The sequence below is a fragment of the Alligator sinensis genome, unplaced genomic scaffold, assembly GCF_000455745.1.
Source record: "Alligator sinensis unplaced genomic scaffold, ASM45574v1 scaffold157_2, whole genome shotgun sequence".
Lineage (NCBI taxonomy): Eukaryota > Metazoa > Chordata > Crocodylia > Alligatoridae > Alligator > Alligator sinensis.
In genome coordinates this window covers 109223-123839 of record NW_005842107.1, presented here as the reverse complement: position 1 = coordinate 123839, position 14617 = coordinate 109223, and the positions used below count along the sequence as shown (strand labels likewise).

Genomic DNA, 14617 nt, shown 5'->3' with positions numbered 1-14617 from the left:
GGCTCTTACTTCCTCTCCTCCCTAGGCACACCCTGGGTGGGGGGGTTAAACTCCCCCGCATCATACTCAGCTCAAGCAGGGATGGGGGAAAAAGCCCCTGAGGGCTTTCCTCCCAGCTGCCCAGTTACTGCCAAAGGGAAGGGAAGGGAAGGCACCCCCAACTTCTGGCCTGAGCCACTGCATGCATGTGGCTGCATTTCTGGAACCAAAAATGAACATCTATTCACATGCTTCTCAGCTCAATCTACGCAGTTTAAACTAACCTGCTAATATTGAATCAATTTAGCCTCAAGCTTTTTGATAGTCTGTACTTAGTCAAAGAGAGCAGCAATTAATGCTGCAACTGCTCTCTTGCTACCAAACTCCCAGACTCTTGGGGAGTTTCATAGGCCAGATGACACCACTGTGGGACAGATCTGGCCCATGGACTAGGGGTTAAGCACCCCTCATCTAGTCTAACCAGAAGTGCCACATAAATATTTCCTACATTAGACGCGATGCTCATGAGACATGGAATCACGGCTGAGATAATGGTATCAAGAGCCATCAGTGCATCAGATTGAACATTCTTGATGCTACAAACAACTCCACTACCACCCAGTGAAAACAATGAATGCACAGAGAGCCTTTCTGCCTCAAAATGACTTCTCAAAGCCTCTTGAGAGAAACACAAAGTTATGTCCAGACAACAAGTAAATCTGACAAGTGATTTCTCATTTGCCTTCAGTAAGTACTTCTGCAGTGCCCCCCCCCCGCCCTTTAACACACTACCAACATTACACTTCTGTAGGAACGTTAAGGTGCACTTAGAAGGACTGAATGGCTGTCATCCTGATCTAACATTGAGCAAGAAACCACAATACTTTGTAGACTTTAATTCCAAGCATCAGTATGAGAGGATTTTATGGGAACACAGAAGAGAACATAAGTACTCATCACATACATTATTTCCAATCCTTCTGCTACTAGAACTCTAACTTAATAAGAAACAGGTTTTGATATAGAGTATAATCCAATTAGAAAGTCCAAAACTAGAAAGGGTATTTGGTCTTATTGGCAGAGATTATAAACAAGAACGTTTTTGAATGCCTACAGTTATTCCCAAGCAGTAAGTGAACATCTTTTGACACATGACAAAAATTTCATTTTACTTTGCAGAGCCTAAGGCTAATGATAAAATCCAGAGTTATACACTGATTTCTGAGAAAAATCTGTTACCATTTTAGGCAAAAGTGTTGTATTACGTTTTAAAGCAACCTTATTTTATTAGAACATAAGGCAAGAATGATCACGGATCAGACTGACTCACCTCAACGTTCGAGGCAATAACCAACAAGGTGGCAATTTTAAACCATCAAAAAGGTGGAAAACCATCAGTATGATATGAACGAAATTCAAGTCATTGGGATTTAAGGATTCATAAAGCTTGTAAAATAAATTTAGTGAGTAGTAAGCAGACTCCTCAGTTTAACGGTCTAGACTTAGAACTTTAAGTACCTGGACCTCTACCGCCAAGTACCTAAGTATATGAACTCCATGTAAATAATGCTCTTTAAGTACAAAGTACTGACAGTGCAGTCAACTTAACAAGCATTAATTACAGCAGTTAGTGCCACGGTATTAGTATTAGCAGGCCCAGTACTGACCTGTTTTTTCATTTTCAAAGCTTCTAATAGCAGCACCTTGACAGCTGCTTTTCTTTCACTGTTTCAGATGCAGTTAAACCAAGTGCAATAAATTACAAAAAAAGACTGTTACAGTTAGCATGCTCTTAACCAAAGTATAATTAAGCTTCAAAGTAGCCCATGAGGCTGAAATATGCCAAGAACTTCTGTTTATACACAGAACCACTATTTGGGGCTAGACTCATGCTATGCAGTGAAGTGAAGTAGGCAGTAAGCATAGAGATGGAATACACAGTACTTTAAAAAAATATTTACCTGAAAATATAAGAGCGCCCCACGTATACATATAAAATAAGCTGACTGACACCCAAAGATTAAGACAACCTATTCTTGTTCAAAACAAATTTAAGTCTGGTATCTGGGGTATATAATTTCCCTTTCATTATCATGGTGCCTAGAAACCTCAGCCAAGATGGGTGGCTTGCTGTGCTGACTATGGATAAATATATGGTAAAAGTTAGTTGAATAATCAGAGAATATAAATCAGAAAATTCTTCAAAAGAACACTACCTTTTGTAAACATTTCTTCCAAAGACATCTACATTTTTATTTTTAGAGAAAAATAAATTCCAGAAAATGCCACTGAAGGAAAACAGTGGAAGGCTATTAGTCTTCAGAAAACATTTATGCTGATTGTTTTTTCCTTGCAAATGAGGTGCATCTAGGGATATATTTTACCCCTAGTGAAAGACGTGTGTACTGTACTCAATGTATTTCTACTGAAACAACACATAACTATGGCATCATTTGATAAAAGGATGAACAGACTGTCTTTGTTAAAACAGTACAAGCGCTTTGATAGCTGGTTTACCACAGAATAAACGCTGCGTTGACCTTCAAACATCAACAACTTGGCAGGATGAGAATACCAGACTAGCTCGATAACTATACAGAACTGCTTCCTTCAAAAAATAAAGGATTACTCCGTTTTGGATAACATCTGGCTGACAATCTGGTGACCAAAGATCCTCAGTCTTGCAACTGAAATAAGTCACCACCACCAAAATGTCTATCAATGAACATGGCTCTAGCCTTCACAGGAAAGACAAACTTCCTAAGCCAAAACAGCCACACAAGGCTAACAACGAACTGCCTGTTACGTCTGAACATGAGAGAAGTCAATTTGGGACCTTTGATACTTGCTGGTATTGTTTGCAAAGACCAAGATGCTATAAGAAGATTATTTTCTTTTAGACTCATTTAAAACTTGCTTCTGCATCCATAATAGTGCTATTCTGTAAGCTAAAAACCTAACGTTTTTAGTATCATTTTTTTACTATACTGAAATTAAATTTGTGCCTAGATGTAAGAGTTTCAACTTCACTTTTTAACACAAGCAGACATTTCAAATAACCTGGCAGCACACAAAGCTGGAAGCATAATTTTAACATTCTGAAAGGCTGATGCTACTGAAAAGGCTCCCCTGTCCCTCCCTTCCCAACAGTGCCATCAGGCTCAAACAGCTTTCAAGAGCTCTTCCTCATGATGAGGTTTCAGGTTCACAATTTCCATTTTAAAGAAATAATATTGCATTAATGCATCTTGTCTTTTTTCCTGTAAGGGATCTGTATTTTTCATACTTACATCAAATTCAAATTTGACTTCAAAAGGTACAACAATGTACAAAATAAAGTTCTACATTGATATCATGATTTTGATTACATGAATTATTCAAGACTTTCACTCAAGAAACATGTCATTAAAACCAGTTACAAAGTTCTATTCGTGAATTTAACAGATCATCCATTTTTGAAACTTAATTCTGGGAATAATGTGATCTAGCAGCGTGAACAGGTAAATTGAAAAGCTTTGTGGGTCACATGAAATTACTGGAAGTTAAAGCATTACCTCATCAAACTCTTCAGTCATTTTTCGGATTATTTCAGAATTTTGCATGTGTCGAAACATCTCTGCCGTAACAACTCCTACAATTCACAGACATTAGATTAGTACTGTAGATATGAAAGAGGAATGACAGATTGCATATTACCCAAAACAATTTAATTGGACACCTGTCAATTAATATAGGTAAAAGTTTTTTGTTTGTCATGTTCAAGTTACACAGCCAGACAAAAATAAATCTCATCTCACATATTTATTGCCTGCATTTAGAAGCACTATTAAAGTACAGAGTTTGAACCAATATCATACCCATAGACAGTGATATAAAAAACAATTTCCCTTCAAACTGAAAATAACTTCAGGGTACATTAAAGCTTTGATTTTAAAATATTTAAAGGTATCCACATCTAGAAAAATGGACACAGTCATTTTTTAACCTTATAGTTTGCTACCCCCACCTACAGTTTACAAAAATAAAAAAAAAAAACCCCACAAAATTCCAAGTTCACATAAAAGGACAAGGTTCTTTGAGACACAAGCTCTCATAACTCTAAATTAAAGATGAGGGATAGGGTGAACTCAAAATCTCAAAAAAAACAGACATTAAGAATACATTACATCTTAATATTTTTTTTCTTACCACCTCCTCTCCACCACAAAAAAATATAAAATCAAATCAACCAAAATAAAATTCAAGAGCATTATAGAAATTTCAAGTCAAGACAATAAAAACAGAAGTGCTGTGAGGGCAGTAGGCCCACATCCCATAACCAGGGAAATACCCGTCCATCAATCTTTAGAAACCCTTCCAGCCCAACAAAGTGGCAAACAAGCAGCTGAAGAAGGAATGAAGGCCTGCAAAATATCACTACTCAATGCCACATCTTTTTGGTAGACAAAGTAGAAGGACAGCCCTCTCCACCAATCAGTAGCAATGGATGGGGCCTTCAGGGCCTCTTGACCAATCATCAGTGAGGGACAGGGCTGCTGTGAAATGTTCGTGAAAATGGTTCTGTGTGCTGCAAAAAACCCTTCACCTCACCCCAGTTTAGGTAGGTCCCTAGCCCTAATGATAAGAAAATGGGCAGGTGTAACGTACAGCAGTATATCAACATGCATCTTACCTTTGCAGCCTGAACACTGAATAAAGAAGTTGATGAGATCAAGAAGTGCTATATCTCTGTCATGTTTGTATGACTCTATCCAGTCATCCACTACAGACTGGGAGGGTGGGGGAAAAAACAAAACAAAACAAAACAAAACATTAACTCATTCTTTTTAAAAATTGGCAAAAAATAACCTATTACTGAGCGTCAGGAGCACACAAAAGCACATGTAATTTTTTTGATCTATTAGCAAATGGAACTCTTAAAACTAACAGATTACCCCTGCAAAACATATGCATATACACACACATACAATATGAACAGAACAAATGACTACAGCATAACATTATTATGCTTCCTAATACAGTCTTAGAAGAAAATTTAAGTTTTAAACAAAATAATGTTTCTTAATCTACAAAAGCAGTTTTTTTCCGGGTACTTCATTGGAGTCCACACTTCAGTACCTACTTCCAGAGTAAGACTGCCAGGAACTCCCTATTTTCCCTAAAACGTTGAACTTTTCATGAACTGTTCCTTGAATATCAGCTATGTGATGCTATAACAAGAGGTCTTGAAGACTGGGGCAAAGACTAAGATGTTGTTCTACACTTAAAAATTTGCTATCTTAAATATACTTATAGGGCTGTATCAGCTAATGCCCCAACAGAGACATCTGAATGATACAAGGCATAACTTTTGCCGGTATAGCTTAAACTTGTGAATATGAATAAGCAATAAATGCAAAAGGAGGTGCTTGTTGGTTCTACACAAGAACTTTTGTCCACATTCTCTTAAAGCGCTGATTTTTTCACATTCTGAACCAATATAACTACTAGGCCTGTGCAAAGCGGCTAGTATTTGCTTCAGATTCAGCCGATTGTGGGGGGGGGCAGTGATTCAAATCACTGTGCCAAATCAATTCGGCCCAATGTGTTTCAGAGATTCAGTTGCTGCTGAATCTCTAAATCACCCAGGCCCATCCCCTGCCCACTCTACCAGCCCGGCAATGGCTGCCGTGCCTGCCCCAGGTCCAGCGCTTTGAAAATAAAAAGCCCCAAGTCAGAAAGTGCTGCTGAGTGGGGGGGCAAGCCCCGCTGCCACCTACTGTGTGGGGGGCTCTCCATGAGCCCCCCAAAGCCCCAAGGCTGCTGCAGGAGCAGTGAGTCCAGGGTTTTTTTCTTAAAGGGCTAGAGCTGTGGCGGGCGGGCTATTTACCAGCTCCAAGTCCGGCTGCAGCTCCCTGTTGCAGCCACTGGGGACTTTCCAAATCAAAGCTCTCTCAAATCTTTTCCAAAGATTCAGAGAACTTTGAACCTATCCGGACCTTTTATTTGGTCCCCGATACGGTTCGGATTCAGAGATTCGGCCACTGAATCGGGCCACATCTCTGCTGAATCAAATCAGGGACTGAAGCTTCACACAGCCCTACTATCCTTTGCTTTCTGAACTTTTCCATTTTTGCCCCACTCAAAGATGTTCAAGTTTCTATTATATTTTATTCTGAGGCCAGCAACTTATGATGATGACTGCTGTCTGTGAATCCTGAAGGAGGCTACCACTGATCTTGCAACTGAGGCATCAAGGGCACTTTTCCATTTGCTCTGGGGGTGAAGGTGTGGTGAGGAGGGGGGAGAGCAGTGTGTTAATTAGAGCAGCTCTAAGAGCTGTTCAAATTAAAGCACCACAGAGTTTTATGTATCAGTATCACCACACTTAAAAATCATAGATTCATAGATGCTAGGGTCAGAAGGGGCCTCAACAGATCATCAAGCCTGACCCCCTGCCTAGGCAGGAAAGAGTGCTGGAGTCAGATGACCCCAGTCAGATGCCTATCCAGCCTTCTCTTAAAGACCCCCAAGGTAGGGGAGAGCACCACCTCCCTTGAAAGCCCATTCCAAATTTTGGCCACCCTCACCATGAAGACGTTTTTCCTGATGTCTAGCCTAAACCTGCTCTCCGTCAGTTTGTGACCATTGTTCCTTGTTACCCAAAGAGGTGCCCTGGTGAACAGAGCATCTCCGATTCCTTGCTGTGTCCCCCTAATGAAATTTGTAGGTGGTCACAAGATCACCTCTCAGCCTTCTCTTGTGTAGGCTGAAGAGGTCCCGGTCCCTCAGTCTCTCCTCATAGGGCTTGTCCTGTAAGCCCCTAACCATAGGAGTGGCCCTCCTCTGGACCCTCTTGAGTCTATCAACATCCTGCTTGAAGTATAGCGCCCAAAATTGGACTCAGTACTCCAACTGTGGTCTGACCAAAGCTGCATAGAGGGGAGGTATCACCTCCTTGGATCTATTTGTCATGCATCTGCTGATGCATGGTAACATGTGGCTAGCTTTGCTGATGATTTTGTCACACTGACAACTCATGTTCATCTTGGAGTCCACTATGACTCTGAGATCCCTTTCCACTTCTGTGTTCCTGAGAGGGTCACTTTCCAGCCAGTAGATGTGCTGGATATTTCTGCGCCCTAAGTGCAGCACTCTGCACTTGCCCTTGTTGAAACTACATCTTGTGTACTGCCCACCTCTTTTAACCTGCCCAGATCTGCCTGCAATCATTCCCTACTGTCTGAAGTGTCACTTCACTCCACAGTTTAGGGCAGAGTACATTTCACTCCCACATCCAAGTCACCGATGAAGATATTGAAGAGTACAGGTCCAAGGACCGAACCCTGCAGAACCCCACTACCCACATCCTTCCAGGTCAATACTGACCTATCTACTACCACTCTCTGGGTGCGAGCACTAAGCCAATTTGTCACACAACAGACCGTGTAAACATCTATGTCACAACCTCTTAATTTATTTATGAGAATAGGATGAGATACCGTATCAAAGGCCTTGCTGAAGTCCAAGAAAACAATATCCACCTCTACTCCTGCGTCCAAGCATTTTGTGACCCTGTCATAAACGAAACCAGATTGGTCAGGCAAGATCTCCCTGCTACAAATCCATGCGGGTTTCCCTGCTGCATTATTTTCCCGCTGGACTTCCACAAATATGATTCTTCATAATCTTTTTAAAGACCTTTCCAAGGATGGAGATGAGACTGACTGGCCTATAATTACTCAGATCCTCCTTCCTCCCCCTTCTTGAAAATAGGGACCACACTGTCCCTTTTCCAGTCCTCCGGGACCTGACCTGAGTGCCACAAGCACTCAAACAGCCATGCCAGTGGTTCTGCTATAACACTGGCCAATTCCTTTAGTACCCTCGGATGCAGCTCATCCGGGCCTGCTGACTTGAACACATCCAGTCCATCCAAGTAACTCTGCACCAAGTCAGCGTCGACAGCTGGTAGGCTGGTGTCCCTCTGATGCCCATCTAAGAAGCCGTTAGGAGACTTATCTGGAGCCCTGTTCAGGAACACTGGGGCAAAAAGCTGATTGCATAGCTCAGCCTTGTCCCCCCTGTCTTTCACTAATTGCTCCTCCTTGTTCAGTAGAGGTCCTATGCTGTCCTCTGTTTTCCTTTTACTCCCTACATACCTTAAAAAAATACTTTTTGTTGTCTTTAATTTGTATTGCCAGCCTCAGCTCTGTAGTTGCTTTGGCCTTTCTAACTGCCTCGCTGCAAGTGCAGGCCAAGTAGGCATACTCCTCCTTGGTAGCTTCCCCCTGCTTCCACTGCCTATATGCCTTCTTTTTTACTCTTAGGCTTCCCTGGATTTCCCTGTTTAGCCAAGGAAGTTATTTGGCTCCTTTCTCCCTTTTCCCTCGTACTGGGATAGTCTCCCTCTGCACCCAAAGGATCACTTTCTTTAGGAATGACCATCCTTCCTGGACTCGCATCTTGCCAATACTGTTTTCCTGCAGTGCGTCATTGACTAAACTCCTAAGCACACTGAAGTTAGGCTTCCTAAAGTCAAGCACTTCCACCCTACTAGTTATCTTACCCACCCTACGCCATATGGTGAATTCAACTGACTGGTGGACACTGTCCCCAAGGTGACCACGAATCTGCAGCTCCCCTACCAGGTCCTTCCCCCTAGCCAACACCAAATCCAGTAAGGCATTTCCCCTAGTGGGACCATATACCTCTTGCATTAGGAGGAGAAACCCTACTTATTTTGAAAGGGTCAACATTAGCAAAAACCTGAAACTGAAACAGCCACCCTCACCAATATAGCAATATGAAAGGATGTCTAAACCCAGTATCTGGTCCTTTCCACCCTGACAGTTGTCTTACGTATTCATACAATTAGAGGAAAAGGGATTATGCAACAGAAGCCTTCCTGTGCTTCACGGACAAAGCTCTGGAAGAGTATGTAACACTGAAACGGTGGCATCCAGAGATTAATGGAGCCTCTTTAGGCAGACTTCCCAGTAGTAATTCATGATTCCAGGAGACCAAATTTAAGACTATGAACCACTCTTAACTCTTCTTTTCACAAGGCTCTCTCCATCAGGGATCCGGAGAGACAGCTGCCAGCAACCTTCAAATAAATGTACTTTTATTTTACCAGTTTAGATAGGTTATTGAAGGATTTATATCTACCTATTGAAAAAAATGTGGTGCTCAAGTTAGTTAAAAATAGGAATTTTCATTCTGTGGGAATTCCAAAAAGTGTTCTGTATCAGAATGAAAAAAATAGGAATTAAAAAATCCCCCCCACCCCTTCAAATCCAAAATGTTCTAAAATAAACTTAATTTTGCCTGGACAATTTTTTAATGCAATTCTACCTGGAAACCCAAGCTCTGCAGCCCCCAATTAAGTTTTGCAGGAGGAAGGCGTGGCATCTTAAGGCACCAACCCTCGAACAGTCTTTCTGCCAAGGAGGCAGAGGGGTAAATATGGCAGACAGGGGTCCATTAAAGTCATCCATGGAAGATATGTCAAAATCAACATGGTCCCAAGAAATGTCTTGGTGTCAACAAACCAGCTTTTTCTTCTGGAAAGTTTCTGCGCACAAACCTCATAACCATATTTACAAGATCACTCGGGGACTGCCTACTCCAGAAACTTATCACAGAGTGAAATTTCCTGGCCAGGATCCAAACCAGCTCCTGCTCAGTTACAGCAAAAACAATGACAGAATTTTAATTCTGTTTTTTTACCTCCGTTTATTTAAAAAGAGGAATATGCGAGTTACCCTTGGTCATTAGTTAATTCCTTTTAAAACGTTTATTGAGCTCTGGTAACCACCAAGCCATTTAAAACTGCAGTTTTATTATTCGCCATCTTGGTAATTATCAACATTATGCATGTCTGAATATTTAGTCATCTGAAGCTACTTAGCAAGATAAGGTGCAAACCAACACATCCTCAGGGAGGTTAATAATGTAACCCCTTACATTATAAAAGTGATTGTCATTTTTATTGTCATTATTTACACCCTTTTTACTTCCTATATTCTTGCTGACAATGAAACGGTCAGTTTCACTTTATATTCTTTATGTTGCAAAATCTGGGTTTAAGCAATCATAGGACTTTTTAAATGCCCGTCGTTAAAATGTATTAAAGACTGCACAAAAGTCTGCTCTGATTTTATTACTATTATTATTTTTGCAAAGAATCAATTCTGGCATAAATTTAAAATCCTTTCAAGTCCCACAGAGACGCAGCTCTTACCTGCATAGCACTCTTGCCCATTTTAACTACTTCAAACAGCATCATGTTTTCCACACCATTCTGTTGGTGATGCCCATTCATCCGATTTGGACCACCAGGCTTCCCTCCTCCGTTTCCACCTTTCCCCTTTTCCCCTGGGCCTTTTTTCCCCTTTTTACAAGTCTGCAAACAAAAGTGGGATTTAAATTATTGTCAAGTTATCACCCTACAGAAACTAATAATGATGCAAATAACTCTAAGACTTCCTTATTATGTAAACAATGATTTCTAAAGAGTCGAGTTATTATGACTTCTTTTATTTGAAAATGGGATCTAACCTGAAAGTAGTCATACACAGACTTATTTTTAAAATGTCAGCAATATAATATTTGTACTTAGTGAGAACAACTTTATTAAGCTGCTTTCCACGTGCTAAAAAAATCTGGGTAAATGAGTAAAACAGCTTCTGAAATCCTCTTACAATATACTCCAAAACAGACATTCCTCTCCTGAGTGTCTGTCAGGTAATTCAGATATACAGGGAGTAATTAATGTAGTAGGTTTGAAAAAAGTTCAGATAAGAGGAGTACACAGATAAAATAAACTTGTTAGGGGGGAAAAGTACCAACTGTTATAATAATAAAATATTAGGTTAGCTTTATTTTTAATTATCTTTGTTTGCTAGGACAAAGGAATCCTCAGCTAGAAATTTTATTGGAAGTTTTAAAAAGTCTTCGCTGAGTTTCGTTATTTGTAAGTACTTTTAACATGAAGAGCACCAAAATTATATTGACCAATAAACAAAACCAGCATATAATCTAAGTTTATCAGCATGTAATCTAAGCTTAGATACCGCTTCAGTGGAATGAAGTAAAAGAAAAATTAAAGCTTCTTTTTGACAATACCTTACTATAGTGGTTCTCAACTTTTTTAGACTCAAAGTACCCCTCCAAAACTTCTCAAAATGTAGCAGCACTCTATTAAAAAATCTGAATTTAAATATATTATGCACAATATACACATTATAATGATATTATTAATACGTAAACAATTGATAGGGTCATATTGCAATCATCCCACTGCCACCACAGCCAGGTCAAACTTCACTGCACAACTCCTGCAGAGCCAGATGGGGAAGTGGCTGTGACAGGAGCATGTGGTCTTGCTGCCTCCTTCCTCAGGTCAACCCTGCATGGCATCTCCCAGAAATAAGCACGCGAGACAGGTGGAAGTGTCCCTTGCATCTGTTTTCAGAAGGCACTCTGGAGCCGAACTGAGAAGCAGCTATTACAGAAAGGCGCGCCTGTTGGCATTACATTGTACAGGCAGGGAGTCACCCCCACTGAGTCTTCCTGGTTCGACTCCAACAAGCCTCCTGAAAACGGAGGCATACGGTCCAGTTCTACCTGGGTTAGTTCCAACGTGCCTGGCACTCCAGGTGAGAACCACTGCCTTAGTAACATGCATTTAAAAGGAAAATATATTCCTCTGTACTTAAATACAAGTAGGAATATGAACTCTCTTCATTTGAGATGTTTTAAAAAGGTATGAGTTATTCACGTGCCAATTTTCCCCACTATGATACAGAAAACTAACAAGCACCAAAACAAGTGCTTGTTCATTTCCATCAGCAAAAAAGCATTATCCCAGATTAACTAAACGTACTTTTCCTTTGCCTTGTTTTTGATTTTTTCCTTCAATATCTTCAAAGTCTGTATCGGAAGAAAAGTGTGTTTCAGACTCCCTGAAAAGACAAAGCACATGGTTACATAATTCCTTGGAAGCCAGCAATATAAATAGTAGAGCTGAAATTGTATCTTCAATAAAGATACCATATCAACTCCACTTGAACAAGTATTTAAATGTGGCCTTTCATTTTAAACACTCAGAGGTAGATGAATAAATATATAATTTTTGTTTTTCTGCATTATGAACCAAACAAAATATTCGATTTCTTGCTTTGATGAAAGAGAAAAAGATAAGTAAGAAAACAACCGGTGAAACAGGAGTTTACTAGATTCTTCACAGAACATGAATGTTGATTGATGTTTTGCATGTATACTTCAGTTATCAAACCACATTCCATATTTTACCAACATCTGCAACGCTTGCCTAAAAAGTAAAAGATTGCCTCAGCCTCAAAAACCAAGAGGCCTGTTCTCTTGGTAAGTTCATGAAATATGTGTATGCATCAACAAGAGTTCTATTTATATTAAGAGGTGTGTGAATACAGCGATTCAAAAGCCATTTACCTTAGAAGGTAAATTCAAGCTAGAATCATAAAATACCAGTTAGAATTCTCTAAACTTTTATTTTAACAAAGAGCTTTGCATGTACTTAAGGAGTCGGGGGCGGGGGGGGGAAGGAGTTAACTACCCCTATGGCATTATTAACTTCACCAAGTTTCATATATATAGTATGTTTACAGTCCTTGTTAAGTACAAAATTTGGAACACTATTACGTGCATGTTTTCATACATAGAGATGATGTAATATATCCAAGTCAGTACTGTCACTGACCTTGTAATTTATGTATCCTGACTCTTGCTCTAAGCAATCATCTGAAAAGGCGATTTAAACTGAAAGTTTTTCCACATTTGCTTCTTCATGTGGTACTAATACAGCCAGAAAATTGAAGCCCTGATCACGCTTAAAAAAAATCATTAAAGTCTTAGAACTATCATTATTTTGTCATTCCTGTTTTTGAAAATCTATCTAGTAGGGGTGCGCCAATAAAGATTTTTTGGCTGATACCAATGTCAATTATTAACCAGCTATAATTGGCTGATACCGATCCAATTGCTGATATGAAGCCCAGCATCTTAAGAGACCAGCGTCCAGCTGATAGATCTGTGTGGGGTTATGGGTGTGGGGGGCACAAATCAAGGCCCCCACGGTGAGGGTGAGGGTGGGAGTGGGGCAGGGCAGGACAGGACAGGACAGAGCCATGGGAGGCTCGTCCCAGGGACAGAGCAGCTCCCGTTACTGCACACACTTACAGGAGCGGCATGTGCCCCCCCTGGATTTGTGTGTAGGGCGAGGGTGGGCTGCAGGCTCAGAAGCTGTGCCAACCTCTTGGGGGGGGGGCTGGGGCTGTGCTTGAGGCATGCAGCAGCACTGGGAGGGGGGCTAGAGCCTTCCCAAAATTAGACCCACTCCCCAGGCAGTCCTCCTACCAGCACTGCTGCCACCCACCCCAACCCTGCCCACCCTGAATTCAGTCACAGCACAGCTCCACCACCGCAGCCTACCCTCACCCGGCACATAAATCCAGAGGGAACATGCTCCCCATGCCTCCCCTGGGGGTGCACGCAGCAGCAGGACCCGCCCTCCCTGCCCCTGGATGAGCCGCCCACGGGAAGAGGCTGCCTGCCCCTGCTTAGCTTCCTCCCTCACCCTGGGGGCCTCAATCTGCCCCTCCACACATTTCCCTCCCCCCCACAGACTTACTGGCCAGATGCTGCCCTCCAAGCCGCTGAGCTGCATTCCTGGCCACATGCATGCTGCAGCTGTGTGCGTGCATGCGGCATTTATCGATGACATTAAAATCGGCTATATCAGCCAAAAAAAGCCAACTGCTAATAACATCAAGTTTCCCTTTCATCAGTGCTGATATGATATGGACCAATATATTGGTGCACCTCTACAATCTAAAAGATTCAGATAGATTGAAATCAGTCCTAACCCTTATGCCTAGAGACAGAAGTTACACATAAAATGGTTTAAGTGATCAGAAACTGGTTTAAACCTGTACCAGAACATAAGTTCAGTGCACGTAAAGCAGCTTCAAAATGGCTGAAACTGGTTTAAGATAACCCTGGTTGAATGTAGTAACATTCTTAAATAATTGAGGTCAAACCGGTTTATGGAACTTCTGTCCCAGACCCCTTCCTGGTTTAGGTTAAATCAGAGTCCCCCAGCATCCCAACATGCTTTTCAGCTCTAGGCTGGGCTGTGGCATCTGCCTCAGAGAGCAGGGCTGGCGCCACCCCTCTGCTCTCTAGCCAGAGCAGGAGCGGAGGCGTGGCCAGATGCTGACCAACCATGGCCCCCTGAAGCAAGAGGGGCAGGGAGGGGGTTTATGCTCTCTGCTCTCCCCCCCAGGGGACCCCAGCCTAGGTGGGCCTGACCAGAGTGGAACAGCCCCTGCCAGCCATTCCATCCCCCGACCCCCTCACCGCTGGAGCTGTGGGGACATGGCCAGCCCCAGCAGCAGCCTCAACAGGGGAGAGAGGTTTAATTTGCCAAGTTGTGATCCCGTTGCACCTTCCCAGCCACCGGGGCCGAGGTTTCACTTGGGGCAGCCAAGGAGCAAAGGCCAGATCAGGGAAGGGAGGGGACAGCAACCAGCCCCAGGCCCAGGTGGGGACATGCACAGAAGAATCACGGCAGTTCCATCCTGGATGCGAGTCCTGCTGAGAAGAGACTGCAGGG

At 42.0% G+C, this 14617-nt stretch overlaps 1 protein-coding gene across 2 annotated transcripts in view; it reads right to left on the bottom strand.

Annotated features, from left to right (window-relative positions):
• The window catches only part of STAG2 (stromal antigen 2), a 116169-nt gene that overhangs the window by 44076 nt on the left and 57476 nt on the right, over positions 1-14617 (bottom strand). For both annotated transcript variants that reach the window (XM_025205184.1, XM_025205183.1), the window contains exons 3-6: positions 11849-11927; positions 10205-10366; positions 4652-4748; positions 3534-3610 (exon numbers count right to left, since the gene is read on the bottom strand). In XM_025205184.1, coding sequence (XP_025060969.1) covers positions 3534-3610; positions 4652-4748; positions 10205-10366; positions 11849-11927 — 415 coding nt within the window. The remainder of the gene's footprint in view (positions 1-3533; positions 3611-4651; positions 4749-10204; positions 10367-11848; positions 11928-14617) is intronic.